The following is a 14719-nucleotide window of genomic DNA, read 5'->3' on the forward strand; positions in this document are numbered from 1 at the left end:
GGCATGCCCTGGTGCAGTGCCTGCAGCCACTAGATGGCACAGGGCGAGGGACTCTACACCCTGAATAGCAACCTGACGTTTTCAGTCTGTTAAGTATGATTAAAGGATAAATAATATTAAATGTTTCTTTAATAGGAGAAAATGCACAGCATTGACAGTAGTGATTAAGTTGTATTAAACAGTTGTTATTCTGGACACCGGGTGATTAGTACATTCAAACCACTTCATTTCCAGACTTTGGCACTTGGTCATTACTAACTCAAATCGTAAAGTTCAGTGAATCAAGTTGTAAATAGTTTTATTGGTTCCGTGTTGGAAAAAAAATGGAGGGTTGTGAAATTCCTTGATGATTTCAAGTTACGTATTTCCTAAGCCCTTTTATGTCTATTTTCTGTTCTCTATTTAGTTATTCATCCCTGCAGAAATGATAAACTCTTTTTTTGCCTTTGCAAACACTAAACCCAACATGGTAATTGAGAGCAGAGAGTTGTGTTCCTGAACAAATATGCCAAATGGAGAGAGCTGCACTTTTGCACTAAGATCATAGAGCCATAGAATAGTTAGGGTTGGAAAGGAGCTTAAGATCATCTAGTTCCAGCCCCCTGGCCCTGGACACACTGCTGACTGCATGCCATAGTTACCTGAGGGAGGAATTGCCTCCAAGCATGAGAGGGGAGCTGCTCGTACAGCTCCGGGAGAAAGGCCCAGATTTACATACATGCTGATGGCTGTTGGATAAAACACTGGCCCTTCCTGTCTCTGTTGGTTTGTCTTTTGTTTTCAGAAACATTTTTCATCTGTTTGAGAGTTATTTTATGTCTATTATATGATAAAGTTTCCTTCAAAGTAGTTTTTTGTTTTGTTTAATGAAAGCCTAGGAATTAAGTTGTAAGATCTAGATATATTTCAAGGTGTCAGTGCTCTACAACAAGGCTTCCTTAAAGTTCATTTTAATACTTTTCAAGTGACTGGGAGCAAGTTTTTGGTTTCTCCAAACCAAGTTGAGGATTAACTTTAACCTGTTTTGGCTTGAAAATTGACTGTTAAGTCTGTTTATGATTCCAGTGCTTGCTGAAGTGACCCTTGCATCACTTAAATGCCACTTTACAAATTGCTGTCAAGGTGTTTATGATGAAGTGCCTTTCTCACTTGTAAGCTATTTTCATTGTTGTCTTAGCCTGCTTAACATCAAGCTGGTTTTCCATGGGGCCATAGCTTGTAGAAAAGCATATGTTTTACTGGGCTAAATCCTTGACATTCTCTTAGGTGTACATGTATGTGCCTGTAGAACGTGTGTGTGTGCGTGTGTGTGTGTGTGCGTGTGTCTGGGCAAGGCAAGGCAAGACAGCACCATAACTCCAGGGAAAATGGAGGAGGTGACTGCGAGTCACCCACTTACTCACTGGCATATACTGTGGGAAACCTGTATTTTGTGGTTTTGAAGAGCACTTGCTTTTTAGACAAGGCAGGCAAGGAAGCAGACAGCCCCTTCTCATTAACAAATTTATCACTTACAGCTCCTATGTAAAACCAACTGAGTGTCAACCCCAAAATGAAGAGCTGCATTGGAAATCACACCTAAGTACAGCAGGTGCTGAGCTGGCAGTTTCACAGAAGATTGTGAAATTTGATCACACAATGGGAAATAGAGCCACTCCTTGAGGGCAATATCTGGAAACATAATGGGGAACCACCCTTCAAAGGTGATCTGTGTAATAATGGGGCTTAGAAACACTTTCTACCTGCTTTGCTTACAAAATGATGAACGTTTTTAATAGTGTTACTGGGTTTTGCACAAGCACACTATATTTAGCTGCACCTCAACTACTCCTGTGCTCAGACACACCCAGGGCAATAAACTGCCCAGTGCATACTTGCTACTACCATCACTTCAAGGTGGAAGCTATCAATGAAATTGTCCATTCTGCTTATACCCTAACATTATTGTTGACTTCTCTGTCTCCAGATTACAGCTTTTCGCCCCTATTCTTCTGGGAGCTGAGCATCTGCACATCCCCCTTGAGTAACTTCCACTGCAGCCCTTTTCTGGTAAGTCACTAACCTTGATATACTCATACATGCTAATGAACATGGAACACCCAGCATTATTGCATTGGCCCCATGACACTCTGTGCTACTTGATGTCTCTCTTCTTTCTTCTTGAGATTGCCATAAAGATTGCACCTGTGCTCCTGCATGTACTTAGGCACACCACAGCCTCTGAATAATGTAGACTAATAGAAAAGACTTCAAAGAATCATAACACACTTTTAAAGGGCTGGAAGGAGAGGCTGATGGGATATGTTATAAGAATGCTCCATTTCCTGCTTAGCTAAGCAGTAATTTAGAAGGACATGTAAACTCTGGGCAAGTGTTTCAAAGAAAACAAAAAGCAAACAAAAGCTATGCACAGTGCCCTGCTGCTGTAGACAAAGAGCAAAGAAGGGAGAGGCTTCCAGCAAATCATCTGCTTGAGTTTGTCATTTTTGGGTGCTCAGACACAGGGTAATGAAAATATTTAGACAGATTTATGTTATTTGATAGAGGTAAATGCAAAGGGAAAGAAGGTGAGTGAGTGGTTTAGCAGTGGCCTGAACAAGTCATTATGTGATTGAAATCAATTACCGAGGAGCTCATTAGCAAAAGAGAATAAATGCCTTTCCTTCTCATGCTGTGGATAGTTTATTGGATCCCTATCACATGTCAAATCAAACACTATCTTTCAAAGCCACTGAAGGATTAATAGCAAACTGTTCTTTCTGAGTAGGTGATTTTTCAGAGCAATGAAGCCATGAGTGCAAAGGGAATCAGTGAGCAGCAGATACAAGAACTGTCTTGACAGTTGGAACTGGAAATAAACTACTGCAGGTCAGTGAATTCTAACATCTCATAAATCGCATGTACACTGCACTCTGTCCTTGTCTCCTCATAATTACCATAGAGAAAGAAAGAAGAAAGATTCGGAAGAGCATGCATGCTATTTTAGAGTGAAATTCACACATGTTCACTCTCATTGAACCTGCAGGGTTCAAGTGGGACTTCAGAAATGCAATAGACTTTGGGCAGGCAACAAGAAAACAAAGCATTTAGTGCAGGGTTCAAGGGCACCTATCGTATAACTGGTGTGTCTGAGCCCATTTATGGCACTAAGTGTCTTTGGATATTCTAGTATCTTGTCAGTTCAGTCATTAGGGAGTGCAAGTCAGTTCCAGCAGAATAAGATTAAATATTTAACAGTATTCGAGATTTTGTAAAGGAAGATCTTGGGTTTGAGATCCCAAGAAAATTAGACTCTTAATAATAAAGTAATTATTACTTTAACAGTAAGAGTAAATCAATTATGTTAACTTCTCTGATGATTTAAAGGTATTCTAAGTAAACCCTATGTGGCAGGAGTAGTGCGCCCCCTAGGTGAGAGCAGGAGAGCTCCCACTAGGGGAAAGGAGTAGTGCACCACCTATCTGGAGAGAGAAGAGCGCCCCCTAGGTGGAAGGAGTAGTACGCCCCCTAGGTGGCATGAGTTTAGCCTAGTCCATCCTATCCTGGGTTAGCCCGGTTTAGCCTATCCTGGGTTAGCCTGGCCTAGCCTAGCATAGCCTGGGTTAGTTTACCGTGGCCAGGTGGTTTGGCCTAGCCTGGGGAAGCATAGCATAGCCTCCATCCAGGGTGAGATTAAATTGAGTGAGATTAGACCTGGGTGAGATTGACTGGGGGAGACTGACCCGGTCAGATGTCTGACTGTCCCTGGTCAGATTATCCCGGGGGTCGGATTATCCCGGGTCGGATTATCCCGGGTCAGATTATCCCAGGTCAGATTAGCCCAGGTCATAATATCCCAGGTTGGATTAGATCGGATCGGATTAGCTCGGGTGACACAGTTTGGATCATCCCGGGTCAGATTAGCTCAGATAAGAGACAGGTGAGATTAGAAGGGTGAGATTATCTGTATTCTAATAACTAACAAAGATTTGAAATGGTGTGACCTTCCTGCAAAATTGATAGCAGGACGGGAGCATCCCAAGCTAGCAGATGTTTGGGAGGCTCTGTCTCTGAACTAACTGATAAGTACAAGGATGGTGTGAAATAACTCTTTCATGCTTAGTGGGGTCACTAAATCTTGTTATCTCACCACAGACTTACAACACAAACATTGTTCTTTAAAACTAAAGATACTTTAGAGGACCAGTGTGAAACAGTTAACTCACATTTAGTGGGGCCACTAAATTCCACAGGCTAATGACATAAACATTGTTCTCTTTCTACAACCTAAATTAAGCTAAAAAGGACTTCAACTCTATATTTTACAGGCACTAGCTTTTCTTCTATCAAGCATGCACCCCCCCCCCCTTTTCTTCTTTTTAACTTTACAGGTTCTTCTACTATATGACTCCGGTTTGCTCATCTTATGTCTTTATTGAGCTTTGGTTTTGTTACTGTAAACTTGTATAGTTATGTCCACATAATCACATCTATGATTTGCAAAAGCCAATACATTTATATGTTTATCACAATGGGGTTCCATGGGGGAATAGAAGAGGATATGGGGGTCTATGGGGGTCTGGAGTCCCATTATGGGGCCTATGGGGATCTGTGGGGGTCTGGAGTCCCTACATGGGGTTCTGTGGTGGTCTGGAGCCCCTTCCTGCGGCTCCATGGGGAGTATGGGAGGACGATACTGGGGTTTTGGGGATCTGGAGTCCCTACATGGGGGTCTATGGGGGGATTGGGGGGTGTGGAGTCCCTGCATGGGGGTCTATGGGTGGATTTGGGGGTCTGGAGTCCCTACATCGTGGTCTGGGAGGATTTGGGGGTCTGAAGTCCCTACATGGAGGTCTATGGGGGGATTTGGGGGTTTGGAGTCCCTGCATGGGGGTCTATGGAGGGATTTGGGGGTCTGGAGTCTCTCCATGGTGTTCTGTAGGGGTGTGGAGACCCTTTATGGGGTGTATGGGGGAATACGGGGGGATAAGGGGTTCTGGAGTCCCTAGATCCCACACACAAGCAGTTCATACATGGAAGACAGAAGCACTGATAAATAATGGGAAAATTCTCCATAACACAGGGGTACGTAAAAAAAATCTTTAATTCAGTCATGTATATTTTAGGACACAAGGATTCTCTCCTTCTCAAAAGAATATAGCTCTTCTTATTGTGACCTCACAAGTGTAATATTACATAAATAACAATGGGAGAGACATTCTAGGAATAAAATGGTCTTTTACATTCATAAGTGGACTGCAGATAAATATGTTTCAAAGTAATAGAGTGGGCTGACAATATGGGACTTGTCTGTAATCATACAGCACATGTCTTGCTGGGAATGCCCACAGAGAATTTAACAGTCATGTACATCTTGAACACACATACAGCAGACTGTATACTTATCAGGATCAGGAGACCAGGAATGCAGAGTCTCTTCTTTATATACACACCTCTCTCTTTCCTGCTGCAGACTTCACATTCTGCAGGAGGAGCTGGAAAAGCAGTGTAGCACTTGGGGAAAACCTACCCTTGCAGAGACAGAAAACCTGAAGATACCTGGGACAGTTGGAAAGCCAAAGGTTACCTTTTCTGGGGTAACGAAGTTGCCAGCTAAACAGCACTGTTAGGCAATTTTATTGCTGTTATCGATGGAGTGATTTTGCTTGCATGTGGCTTGTCCTTTTCCACAGAACAGGCCTGTCTTTTAACCAGTGCCTTGGTAAAAAACACATGTAGATGATAGCCTTGCTCTCACTGCAGCTCTGACAGAAACTGTTGTTGCTTTCTTGCCTCTCCATATTATGGGCATGTACCTGTCTTATTTGCCCAAGATGGGAAAGTTTGCAGTTGGAACAAAGATGAAGCCCAGGTGTTGATGGCTAGATTTATCACCAGAACTCCTAGAATGTTGAGTACAAACCCAGATTTGGCCTGGAATTATAGAAGAGAAAGGTTATAAGTTGAACTGAGTTCTTTATTCCTTACTTGCTGATTAGGGTTTTGTGTATGGTTAGATTTTATCTTTGACCTTTTTTACAACTCCATCAGAACTCCATCCAATTACACCAAAGTTGGTTTTCTTCACAAATGTAATTTGTATTAGGGAAAAATGAGTTTCCATTGGATAAAACTAGAAGTTCTGAAATCCTTTTAATCCACTTTTGTGGGACTTTTTCTTCTGAGCTGTTGTCTGTCTCTAATGTTACTTTGGATTTCTTCTTGGACCTAGGTTAGAAAGTTATCAAGAGACATGGTATCCTTGTCAGTCTTTCCCTAATATAGTGAGAAAGGGCATCAGGGCAGCCTAGTGACATGGGCTGGGCTTTCCCCTTGTACCTGCAGGACTGTCCAGGTGGATGGACTCACATATCTCTATGATCTGCCTTTGTCCTTTTCAATCGTTTAGACATTGCCATTTCTCATTGACAGCAAGATCTTACTGAAACATCTTCAAGAGGCCTTGCCTGTTCCTTACAAGCTCAAGGGCATCTTTAAAAGTGCTGCTATTCTTTATCATGATGAATATTCTGAAAAGAAGGTGCTTTCACTCACCATATCTATCACTTTGAGTTGCCCGTATGAGAAGACAATGGCATTAGGAGGAGTGGCCACTGGGAGCATGAATGCCAATGATGCAGAAAGTGTAGAGGGCAGCATGACATAGAGTGGATGGAGGCAGATCGCTTCAGCCTGTGCAAGGAGGGAGAGCAAATATGATGGTTTTGATAGACAAACCTACATAGAAATCTTTTGGCAGAGACTATTTGTTATGTCAGAAACCTCATTCTTTTACAAATACTGCAGCCACTGAAATGCTGGTTCTGCTTTAGCAAATTCCAGCCAATGTCTGTACGCAGCAAATGCAAGAAGTGATTTCGTGGTCAGTGCCTTCTGTTCCTGATGGTGGAATCTGATCACTCCTGCAGTATAAATTAATAATAATGGTTGTACTCCACTCTAAAAGCAGGGAAAAATGTTGCTTCAAACTGGTTAAGTACAAAACCCAGTTATCGGAGGAAACAGGGTAGCCCAGGCTCTGAGGGTGAGTGGTTTAGGAGTTAGCTGGAGACTGTGGCCTATGCAAGCAGATCTTGGTGGAGCTTATTCCAGTTTCTGTCTGGAACCAGCTTTTCATGCTGCAGAACTATGTCTACCCCAGCAACAGGAATCTCCTGTGGAAATGCAAAAATCTGAATTAGGTCATAGAGCTTGACTAATGCTATCACCTTCAGAGACTTCTGGAAGGCCAGTGGTCAGAGTGAAATACAGTAATGGAATGTTGCGGGGAAGCAAATGCTGGTGCTGTCTCTATGCAGAACAAATAGGAAAAAACAAGTACAGCTGGCAGTGACCTCATGAGGTTGTTTAGGCCAGAAGGCAAAGTCTAATATGCCAATGAATTTAATCCCTTTATTTTTCAGCAGCAATGGTTTTAGAAAGGTTGAACTAAGCACAGTGTGTGTGAGTATATGTGCATCTACATGCATATATGTAGGTTATAAATCTTGTATTCCTGATCAGATATATGAACCAGTGCTTGGCTGTGTTAGCCAGTTATTATTTATAATTGAGCAGATATATGCTTGGGAAAGAGCTGAAAGCTGTTCTTATAACAGTGTTTTGAAATGCTGGCACTTACCATTGAAGCCAGAATAGGGAGGAAGAGGGTGGTGGTGGCCACATTGCTGGCACACTCAGTGAAAGTGGCAATAAGGAGACACAACAGGAGAGCAATAGCTGGGTGAGGGATTTTCTCCAGAGGAGTCAGTTTGCTTCCTAACCATGAGGACAGTTGAGACTCCTGTAACAGAGGAAAGAGGTCTGTTAGGATAGTAGGCTGGAGAAGAAATAGCCACATCACAGTCCAGTTACATTTCTCATATTGATTCTACCTTCCCTTCTGATAGGAGCTCTCACACAAACTGCGTTCTGTAGAACAAGTAAAAGGCAATGCTCATAGATACAATCATTTGGTAGGTTAAATAACAATAAACATGCTTTCTCTTCCAAAGAATTTGAAATAAGAAAAAGATATTGCATTATACTATGTTATTGATAGCAAATAATTATTTCTCTGTTCAGGTCATTATTACACATGATCCATATTCAGGTCTTTTTGTTTTAATCTAGACATTTTTATCTGTTCCTGAAGGTTCTCCAGCTAGCTCTACATTTGTCTTCTAATTTAATTTAAATGCTATTTCCATAAATAGTGAGTTTGAAATAGTTTGGAGACCCATCCTGGGCATATCATCTCCTAATTCTTTCCATATCAGTTAAGGTTTATTTAATAAAACCTTCAATGTGTTGGGGTAGTTTCTTAATCATCCACTCTTCTAGAAACACAGTTAATGTGCTGCCTGGATTGGTAGTACCATCCCAGTTGCACAGGCAGCACTAAGGATTTGTTCTCATCACAGGATTCCTCCTAAGGAAGTCTGTCCTACTGCCACTACCTGAGGAGATGCATGTTTAGTGCTACCAGCATGCCCTCTTGTGTTCTGGGAGAGCACTCATGGAAAGCAAGATGGAAAACACCCAGGAAGACACAAATACCAGGTAAGCAGAGGAGTGTTACCTCACTGCCTTTGGCTAAGGCAAAGCCACCTCCCAGCAGAAACACAATATTCCATGGCATTTTCTGGTGAACCACATTCCAGTCCAGGAGAGCTGGGGGTGCTTGCATCTTTGGCTTGCTGCCTAAAATCCAGAAAGATTTTGTAAGCCATTGGTGCATCCTCCAGAGAAAAGAGAACTTCCTGGAGGGAGGTGAGTTGAGCCCGAACATCAGGAAACACTTCTGCCAGCAAAGATCCAAGTAGATTGGAATTATCTCTTAAAGCAATCATCAACAAAGATTTAAAACTTGACTTGCAAAAATACTTATGAGTGATGTGTAGTTGCTCCAAAAGGCATCGTATAGTGCAGGTAAGAGGGAGGGAGAAGTATGGCAACATACCTGGTAAGTCATGTATTCTCTCCTGAAGACTCCAGCAGCCTTTACAGATGTGTGTACTAGTGTCCAGAACGTTGCTGGGATAAGTGTTTCCTACTAAGTTAACTTACAAAACCAGAGGACTTTCATTGGCTATGTGCCTTGCCTAGCCTAAAGCATTACAGCTATGCAGGAGAGCAGTTTGAATTCTTGTTTAATGTAAACGCACCTGTTTGACCATTGTCTCTGAAACGGATCGACATGTCAGAAGGGACAATGAACAACAGAGTCGAGATGAAGATGGCAACTGTAGCATCAGTGACATAGCTGCAAGAGGTCAGGCAGATACTCAGTCCAGCTCTGCTCTCATTTTCCTTAAATCTAGCTTACTGTATTCAAAGTGAGGAGGAGAAGGGGTTATACCTCATATCATTTTTGTTGAACAGAACTGTTGCCCAGCCTGGGATGAAGCCGGGTTCTCTTGTAAACCAGAGCACTACCAGTAGTACAAAGAGGACCAAAACTGCTATTTCTGCAACTTTCATTGAGCCCAATTTCTTTTTCTCTTCCTTGATAATGTTATAGGCCTGTTGCTCCTTTGCCTTCGAAGAGGCATTTGTAGCACACCCAAAGTTCTCACGAAAACTAGAAGAAAATGGACAAGAAATATCAGAGAAATTTGCCAGATATCCTTAGAGGTAAGAATCCAAATGTTATACACTGTCATATTGTCTTTTAGATAGAAGTATTATATATGCATATAGAAATCATATGTATAATCATCTCATCAGCAGCCATAGGTGTTGGATAGTAGTTGCATTGTACTGTGTATTACCAAGATGACCAGAGAGATGCTTCCTGCCCCTAAAAACTCATTTTCTACAGACAGGCAGGGGTGCTATATGGACACCTGGGGAAATAATGACAATGCTGGTGTGAGTGACAAGACTACATGATCACCAGGAAGCAAACAGTTGCCAAGCTTTTTAAAATGATGGAAAAAGAGAGTTTTAAATGTGGAATTTCCAGCTGAAAGTGGTGGTATTATATATTTCAGGTATTACAGCACTCTTTCAATTTAAAAGAGAGAAGGATGGGGATAATTCAAAAGTGTTAGGCTAAGTATTAAACTGGTAGGCAATGCAAGCTGGTGGTATGAGGTGATTAGCACTGGGAATGGCACCATACTAATCCTCCAGGTGTGGAGCAACTCTTGTCACAAAGGTATTTACCAAGTGTAAGTAGAAATTAAATTCCTGGTTTGAAGCACAACAGTCTTTCAGGACCTGAAAGCAATGCTGCAGAACAGGTTGTATGCAGTTATAACTTCATGTTTTCATCTACCAAGTGTACTTAGCAGGGGTTTGATCAGATTCCTCAGAGGCAAAGTTACAGTATTTTAATAGATACTTAGTATGCTGCTCTAGTAGTGTCTGTTGTATGCGAGGACTTGTCACTTGCTGTCTGACTTTCAAGCATAAGCTCATCACTAAAAGCATCACTTGTGTTCCAACATGTAACAAATACTTGATAACAGGCCTGTCAGCTGTAATACAGTGTGTAAAGGGTACTTACTTAAAGCCCAAGTACAGTATCAGCAGCCAAATCCATGCCAAAGCCAGTAACAAGATCATGATGGGGAAGGCAAAGGAGAACCAAGAGGCAAAGTTGATGATATTGCCATTTTTAGGAAAGAGCCTGTAGAATGCAGATGGCTGTCAGCATCCAAAATTCTGCACTCTTCTGTATTTAATGATTCCAAAAAGCAGAACTATTGAGACCCACTAAGGAAGAGAAGCTGACTTCCCAGAAAGTTACTAAACAGGTATTTTTCTTCTCTGTGTTGGCTGGAAGTCAGCTGTGGCAGAATGATGCACTTTAATGGCTATGTAACCCCAAATTCAGCCAGACTTACTCATTAACTTGTCCTTGCAGTATCAGATTTGGTGTTGTCCCAGTTAGAGTTGCAATCCCTCCAATACTGGCTGAGTAACAAATAGAGAGAGACAATCCCTTGCTGAATTTCTTGTGTTTCTCCTCTAGCAGACTTTCATTTCTCTTTCTGTCTTCCTCAACTGTCAGGGTATAACTATTACCTAGGTCCCAAGACAGGAACAAAAGCGTTATAGGAGCTAGATTGGGTAGGAAAAGATCTTGTGCCTGCATAATTCAGTATTTCAAGGCTAGGACACAATGGACAAAGGATTCCAGGAGATACAACAGAGCCAGAGGACTTGGACTGAAGAGAACTTGTTCTGTACCAGCACCTCACTCCTGGCACTGAGATTTGCATTTTGAGTTGCTTCAAAGAGGGGAAGAAGGCAAGACAGCTGGTAAAGAGAGATTGTTGTATGATTGCATATCTTTGGATTAGAAAGATCATTTTAATCTCTACCCTTCTGGCATAAAATTTTCCCTCAGGAATTTCCTATTATCTGATAAGTTACACAGTAGATAACAATTGAACTAATATAACTATAGAGGGAAATATCAAACCTAATATAAAAGCTTCTAGTAAGTGAGAATTTACACATTTTGCTGTTTTGTTGATTAATTATCATCTTTTCATGTTTTCAATCTATTTATAACTTCAGCAAGTCAGTAGATCTTAATTTGCTGTTGTCTGGTTCATGAAAGAGCCTCATAAATGCCATTGGATGCAGTCAGAATGCTTTGGGTACATTCTTCTTTCAGAACTTACTACCAACTCTAATGACAGTGAAGAAGGCCTCAGGTCATCCTCCATTACCCCAAAGACAAAACCACACGTAACCCACTCACCTTTTCCCTCTATTTCTTTGGAGCTATTTGGCTTAGTTGACTCTTCCTGCAGTTCAAAGGCCTTATTAATCTTTTCAGAGGTTTGGCCAGGTGAATTAGACCCTTCTTCTGACTTGTGCAACTGCTCCAGCACTGCCTGTGCTATTGGGACCATCATGGCAGTGGTGGCAGTATTGCTGATCCACATGGACAAGAAGGCAGTCACAACCATGAAGCCCATGAGAAGTCTGACATGAAAAGGTTTGGAAAAGTCAGTTCAGAACTCAGCTCTGTGATGCCCTTTCTTCATTGCAAAGCTTTTGGTCTGGAAACTGCTTCCTCCTACCCTGGTCTGCTCTGGGAATGACACAGGAAGATTTAACACTTTCAGCCAGTTATGGTTTTTACGTTCTTAGCACTAGGAAAGGGGAAGCTGGGAGCTTGAAGCAGTTTATCCAGTCAGTGTCCTGTTCATTCTACATGCTTCTGAAGAAGACATTCCACCTAAACAACACATGTTAATGTATTATCATGTACTTTGAGGAGCAAAGCTGAATTTGATCCCAAGTGGCAATCAGTTTAAGCCGTAAGGAAGATGAGATCTCTTTTGTTTTTTTGACATTTTATCCCCTCTATTATTTAAGATTTTCTTCATATAAAATTCTAATCCATGTTTCAGTATTACTCTGTTATTTGTCTCAAAATTATTCTTTAGATGAGACGTAGATTATATATCAGATGAAAAGGGCTTTATCTTGTATGTGTTTTTATTCTATTGCTTTGTAATTTCCTTCACTATTCCCTCTTCTTATGATCTGAGACAAATTAAATAGGGCCATGAAGCCTCTGCATAGCTTAAACATCTAGGCTGGTAAACATTTGTTGTTTTCAAAACAAGCATCCCCATATTTCCTCTTCTCTCTCAGTTAATGCTTCTGTGTTTCAGCTGGAGTCTTTCCTGACTGTCTAAAGCTGTGCTTCTGGCCAAGCCTAGCAGCACCCTTGTGTTTCTGGCACTGACTTCTTGCTATTTCTCCACCTAAAGCCATTTGGCATTCCAGAAAGACACACCAGCTCTGTAACACATCAAAGGATCCCCATTTGCAAGGTCTGCTCAGGCACTAACTCACTTGGACTGTAGAAAAGCATTTGTAGGATACAATTTGCAGATTCGCATGGGAGACGACGGGCAAGTAATGTCATAAAGTCCTTTATCCCACAGTGTTACTCACAGGGCTGGTCTCACACCAGTGATAAGCAAGACCTGCAGAGCAATGCGCTTGTGTAGCTGCCAGTGCTCAATAGCGATGGCCATCAGCAATCCCCCAATGAAAAGCATATTGCTGTCCTTCAGGTACTCCTGGCACACCTGTAGCATGGAACAAAGGAGGGAAAATAATGACAAGGCCCCAAGAAAGAAGGGGACTTCTGAGGGAGGATCTGGAGACATTAGCATGGAGTAACTATGGACTGCATCTCAACAGTGGATTTGCTTTGATTCATATTAGCAGCACCACCAAGAGTTCACTCTAGGCTCATGCAAGTCCTGTTCTATGGAGAGGACAGATGACTGCTGTGTACCAGTAGTGCCATTTGCTCTTCTTTGCTCTGAAAATCACCTTAGAAATAAATCCCAAACAAGCTGACCAACAAGCAAACATGTATAGAGTAAGATTTCTTACTGTTGTTGAATCCATGATATTCATCAACGGGAAGAACAGGACAGGGAGGAGAGATGTGACAGCCAACGGCAGCGCTTCCGTGCACCAAAACAGTGCCATCACTATGATAACATAACCACATTGGGCCTCCTGACAGAAGAAGAGTACATGCAATCAGAACAGACTGTATACCTTACTTAAGCTCTGAGAAAGCAACAGCCCATAATTATATTCATAGCCTGATAAAGGGGTTAGAGAAAATGCTATTCTCTGTCTTCCCCTCCTATCTATCCTCCTACCTATGCAGATCGTAATCAACTGACAAGCAATTCAACAACCTTGTGAGGAAAAGATGGGGGCCTCCTATGGGGAAAACAAAGAACCATAGGAAAAGAAACAAATTGATGACTTTGAACCCTTCATGATAAGGATTGGCAGTCCCTGCACAGGCTTTGGGATTCTGCTGATGGAGGTGCAGAAACAGGTACTGAGCCAGCCAAGGTTTCCCCACCTTTTTCTCCACGTGTTTCAGGACATGGCTCAGATGAACCCCAAGTCATTTCAACAGCCTGGATTCCTTGTACCTTAGATACCTTTATCTGTTCTTCACCGGATTTTTAGCTTAGTACAGACTTTGAAACGCCCACTGACAAACCAGTCACAGATCAGTTTCAGCTTCCACTGACTCTATCTTGTTTCTTTGAAGGAGGTATGATCCCTTATTTCATGTTCCTCTTTCTGAGTAACTCTTTGGAAAACCACTCCAAGCTTTATATACAAATATTTAACTCAGTCCCTATACACTAGATAACTTGTCACAACAGGTTTTTACATAGATGGGCTGATGAAGAGAGCAAGGAAAAGTAACACTGCAGGTTACAGTGTCTTCCTTATTTTGCAACTGGCAAAATAATGGGTACCAGCAGATCCAAAGGAAGAAAACAGTGGTTGTATGGGCTTAGATTAAGGGTGGACGTGAATGAATGAATGAAATTCATATGAAATTGATTTCACCTGAATGAAAATGTAGGGATGCTAAGTAAGGAAACCATTAATGAAGAGATGGATGTTGTAATGGTGAGATTACAGAGAATTAAACCAAGGAGCTAAGATAATGCCTGCCTGCAGGATCAAACTTGTGATGCTTTAGAACATGCTGAGGACTTCTGGACATGGCCTGGAAGTTATGGAGCTGGTGAAGGGAAAGGATGAACAGGGGAGCTGAGAAGTCTCGAGGAAAGAAGATGATCACAATGTAGGTAGTAAATTACCAAAGCTGCAGGTTTGGAGATGTAAACCTGAAAGAGGTTCATGAAGAGATGACAAGATATCTTTCTGAGCCTTATTTTTGAATGACAGCACTCAAAACCTTAATTACACA

The 14719-nt window shown here is 41.8% G+C and overlaps 1 protein-coding gene across 4 annotated transcripts; it reads right to left on the minus strand.

The window, feature by feature from the left end:
- Positions 1-5065: 5065 nt before the first annotated feature.
- SLC13A2 (solute carrier family 13 member 2) lies at positions 5066-13473 on the minus strand. 4 transcript variants are annotated; one of them, XM_031053687.2, is made up of 11 exons: positions 13360-13473; positions 12910-13046; positions 11699-11925; positions 10833-11013; positions 10493-10615; positions 9341-9562; positions 9156-9244; positions 8561-8682; positions 7622-7783; positions 6535-6672; positions 5066-5913 (listed from the first exon to the last, which is right to left on the minus strand). In XM_031053687.2, exons 1-11 carry the CDS (start codon positions 13456-13458, stop codon positions 5782-5784), a joined length of 1632 nt encoding a protein of 543 aa, XP_030909547.2. In that variant the 5' UTR covers positions 13459-13473; the 3' UTR covers positions 5066-5781. The 4 variants fall into 4 exon arrangements, with proteins under 4 accessions (XP_030909547.2, XP_030909545.2, XP_030909546.2 ...); XM_031053685.2 differs by having other exon boundaries at positions 9147-9244; XM_031053686.2 differs by having other exon boundaries at positions 9147-9244; positions 10833-10992; positions 11615-11925.
- Positions 13474-14719: the final 1246 nt, after the last annotated feature.

This window comes from Melopsittacus undulatus, chromosome 13, assembly GCF_012275295.1.
Source record: "Melopsittacus undulatus isolate bMelUnd1 chromosome 13, bMelUnd1.mat.Z, whole genome shotgun sequence".
In the NCBI taxonomy this organism is placed as follows: domain Eukaryota; kingdom Metazoa; phylum Chordata; class Aves; order Psittaciformes; family Psittaculidae; genus Melopsittacus; species Melopsittacus undulatus.

Coding starts and splice junctions, on each gene's coding strand:
- SLC13A2 (XM_034068828.1), bottom strand. CDS start 13,458: ATGGCACTGTTTTGGTGCACGGAAGCGCTGCCGTTGGCTGTCACATCT. Junction 13,047..13,359: donor ATATCATGGATTCAACAACA/GTAAGAAATCTT, acceptor TCCATGCTACAG/GTGTGCCAGGAGTACCTGAA. Junction 10,616..10,832: donor CTGCAAGGACAAGTTAATGA/GTAAGTCTGGCT, acceptor TGCATTCTACAG/GCTCTTTCCTAAAAATGGCA.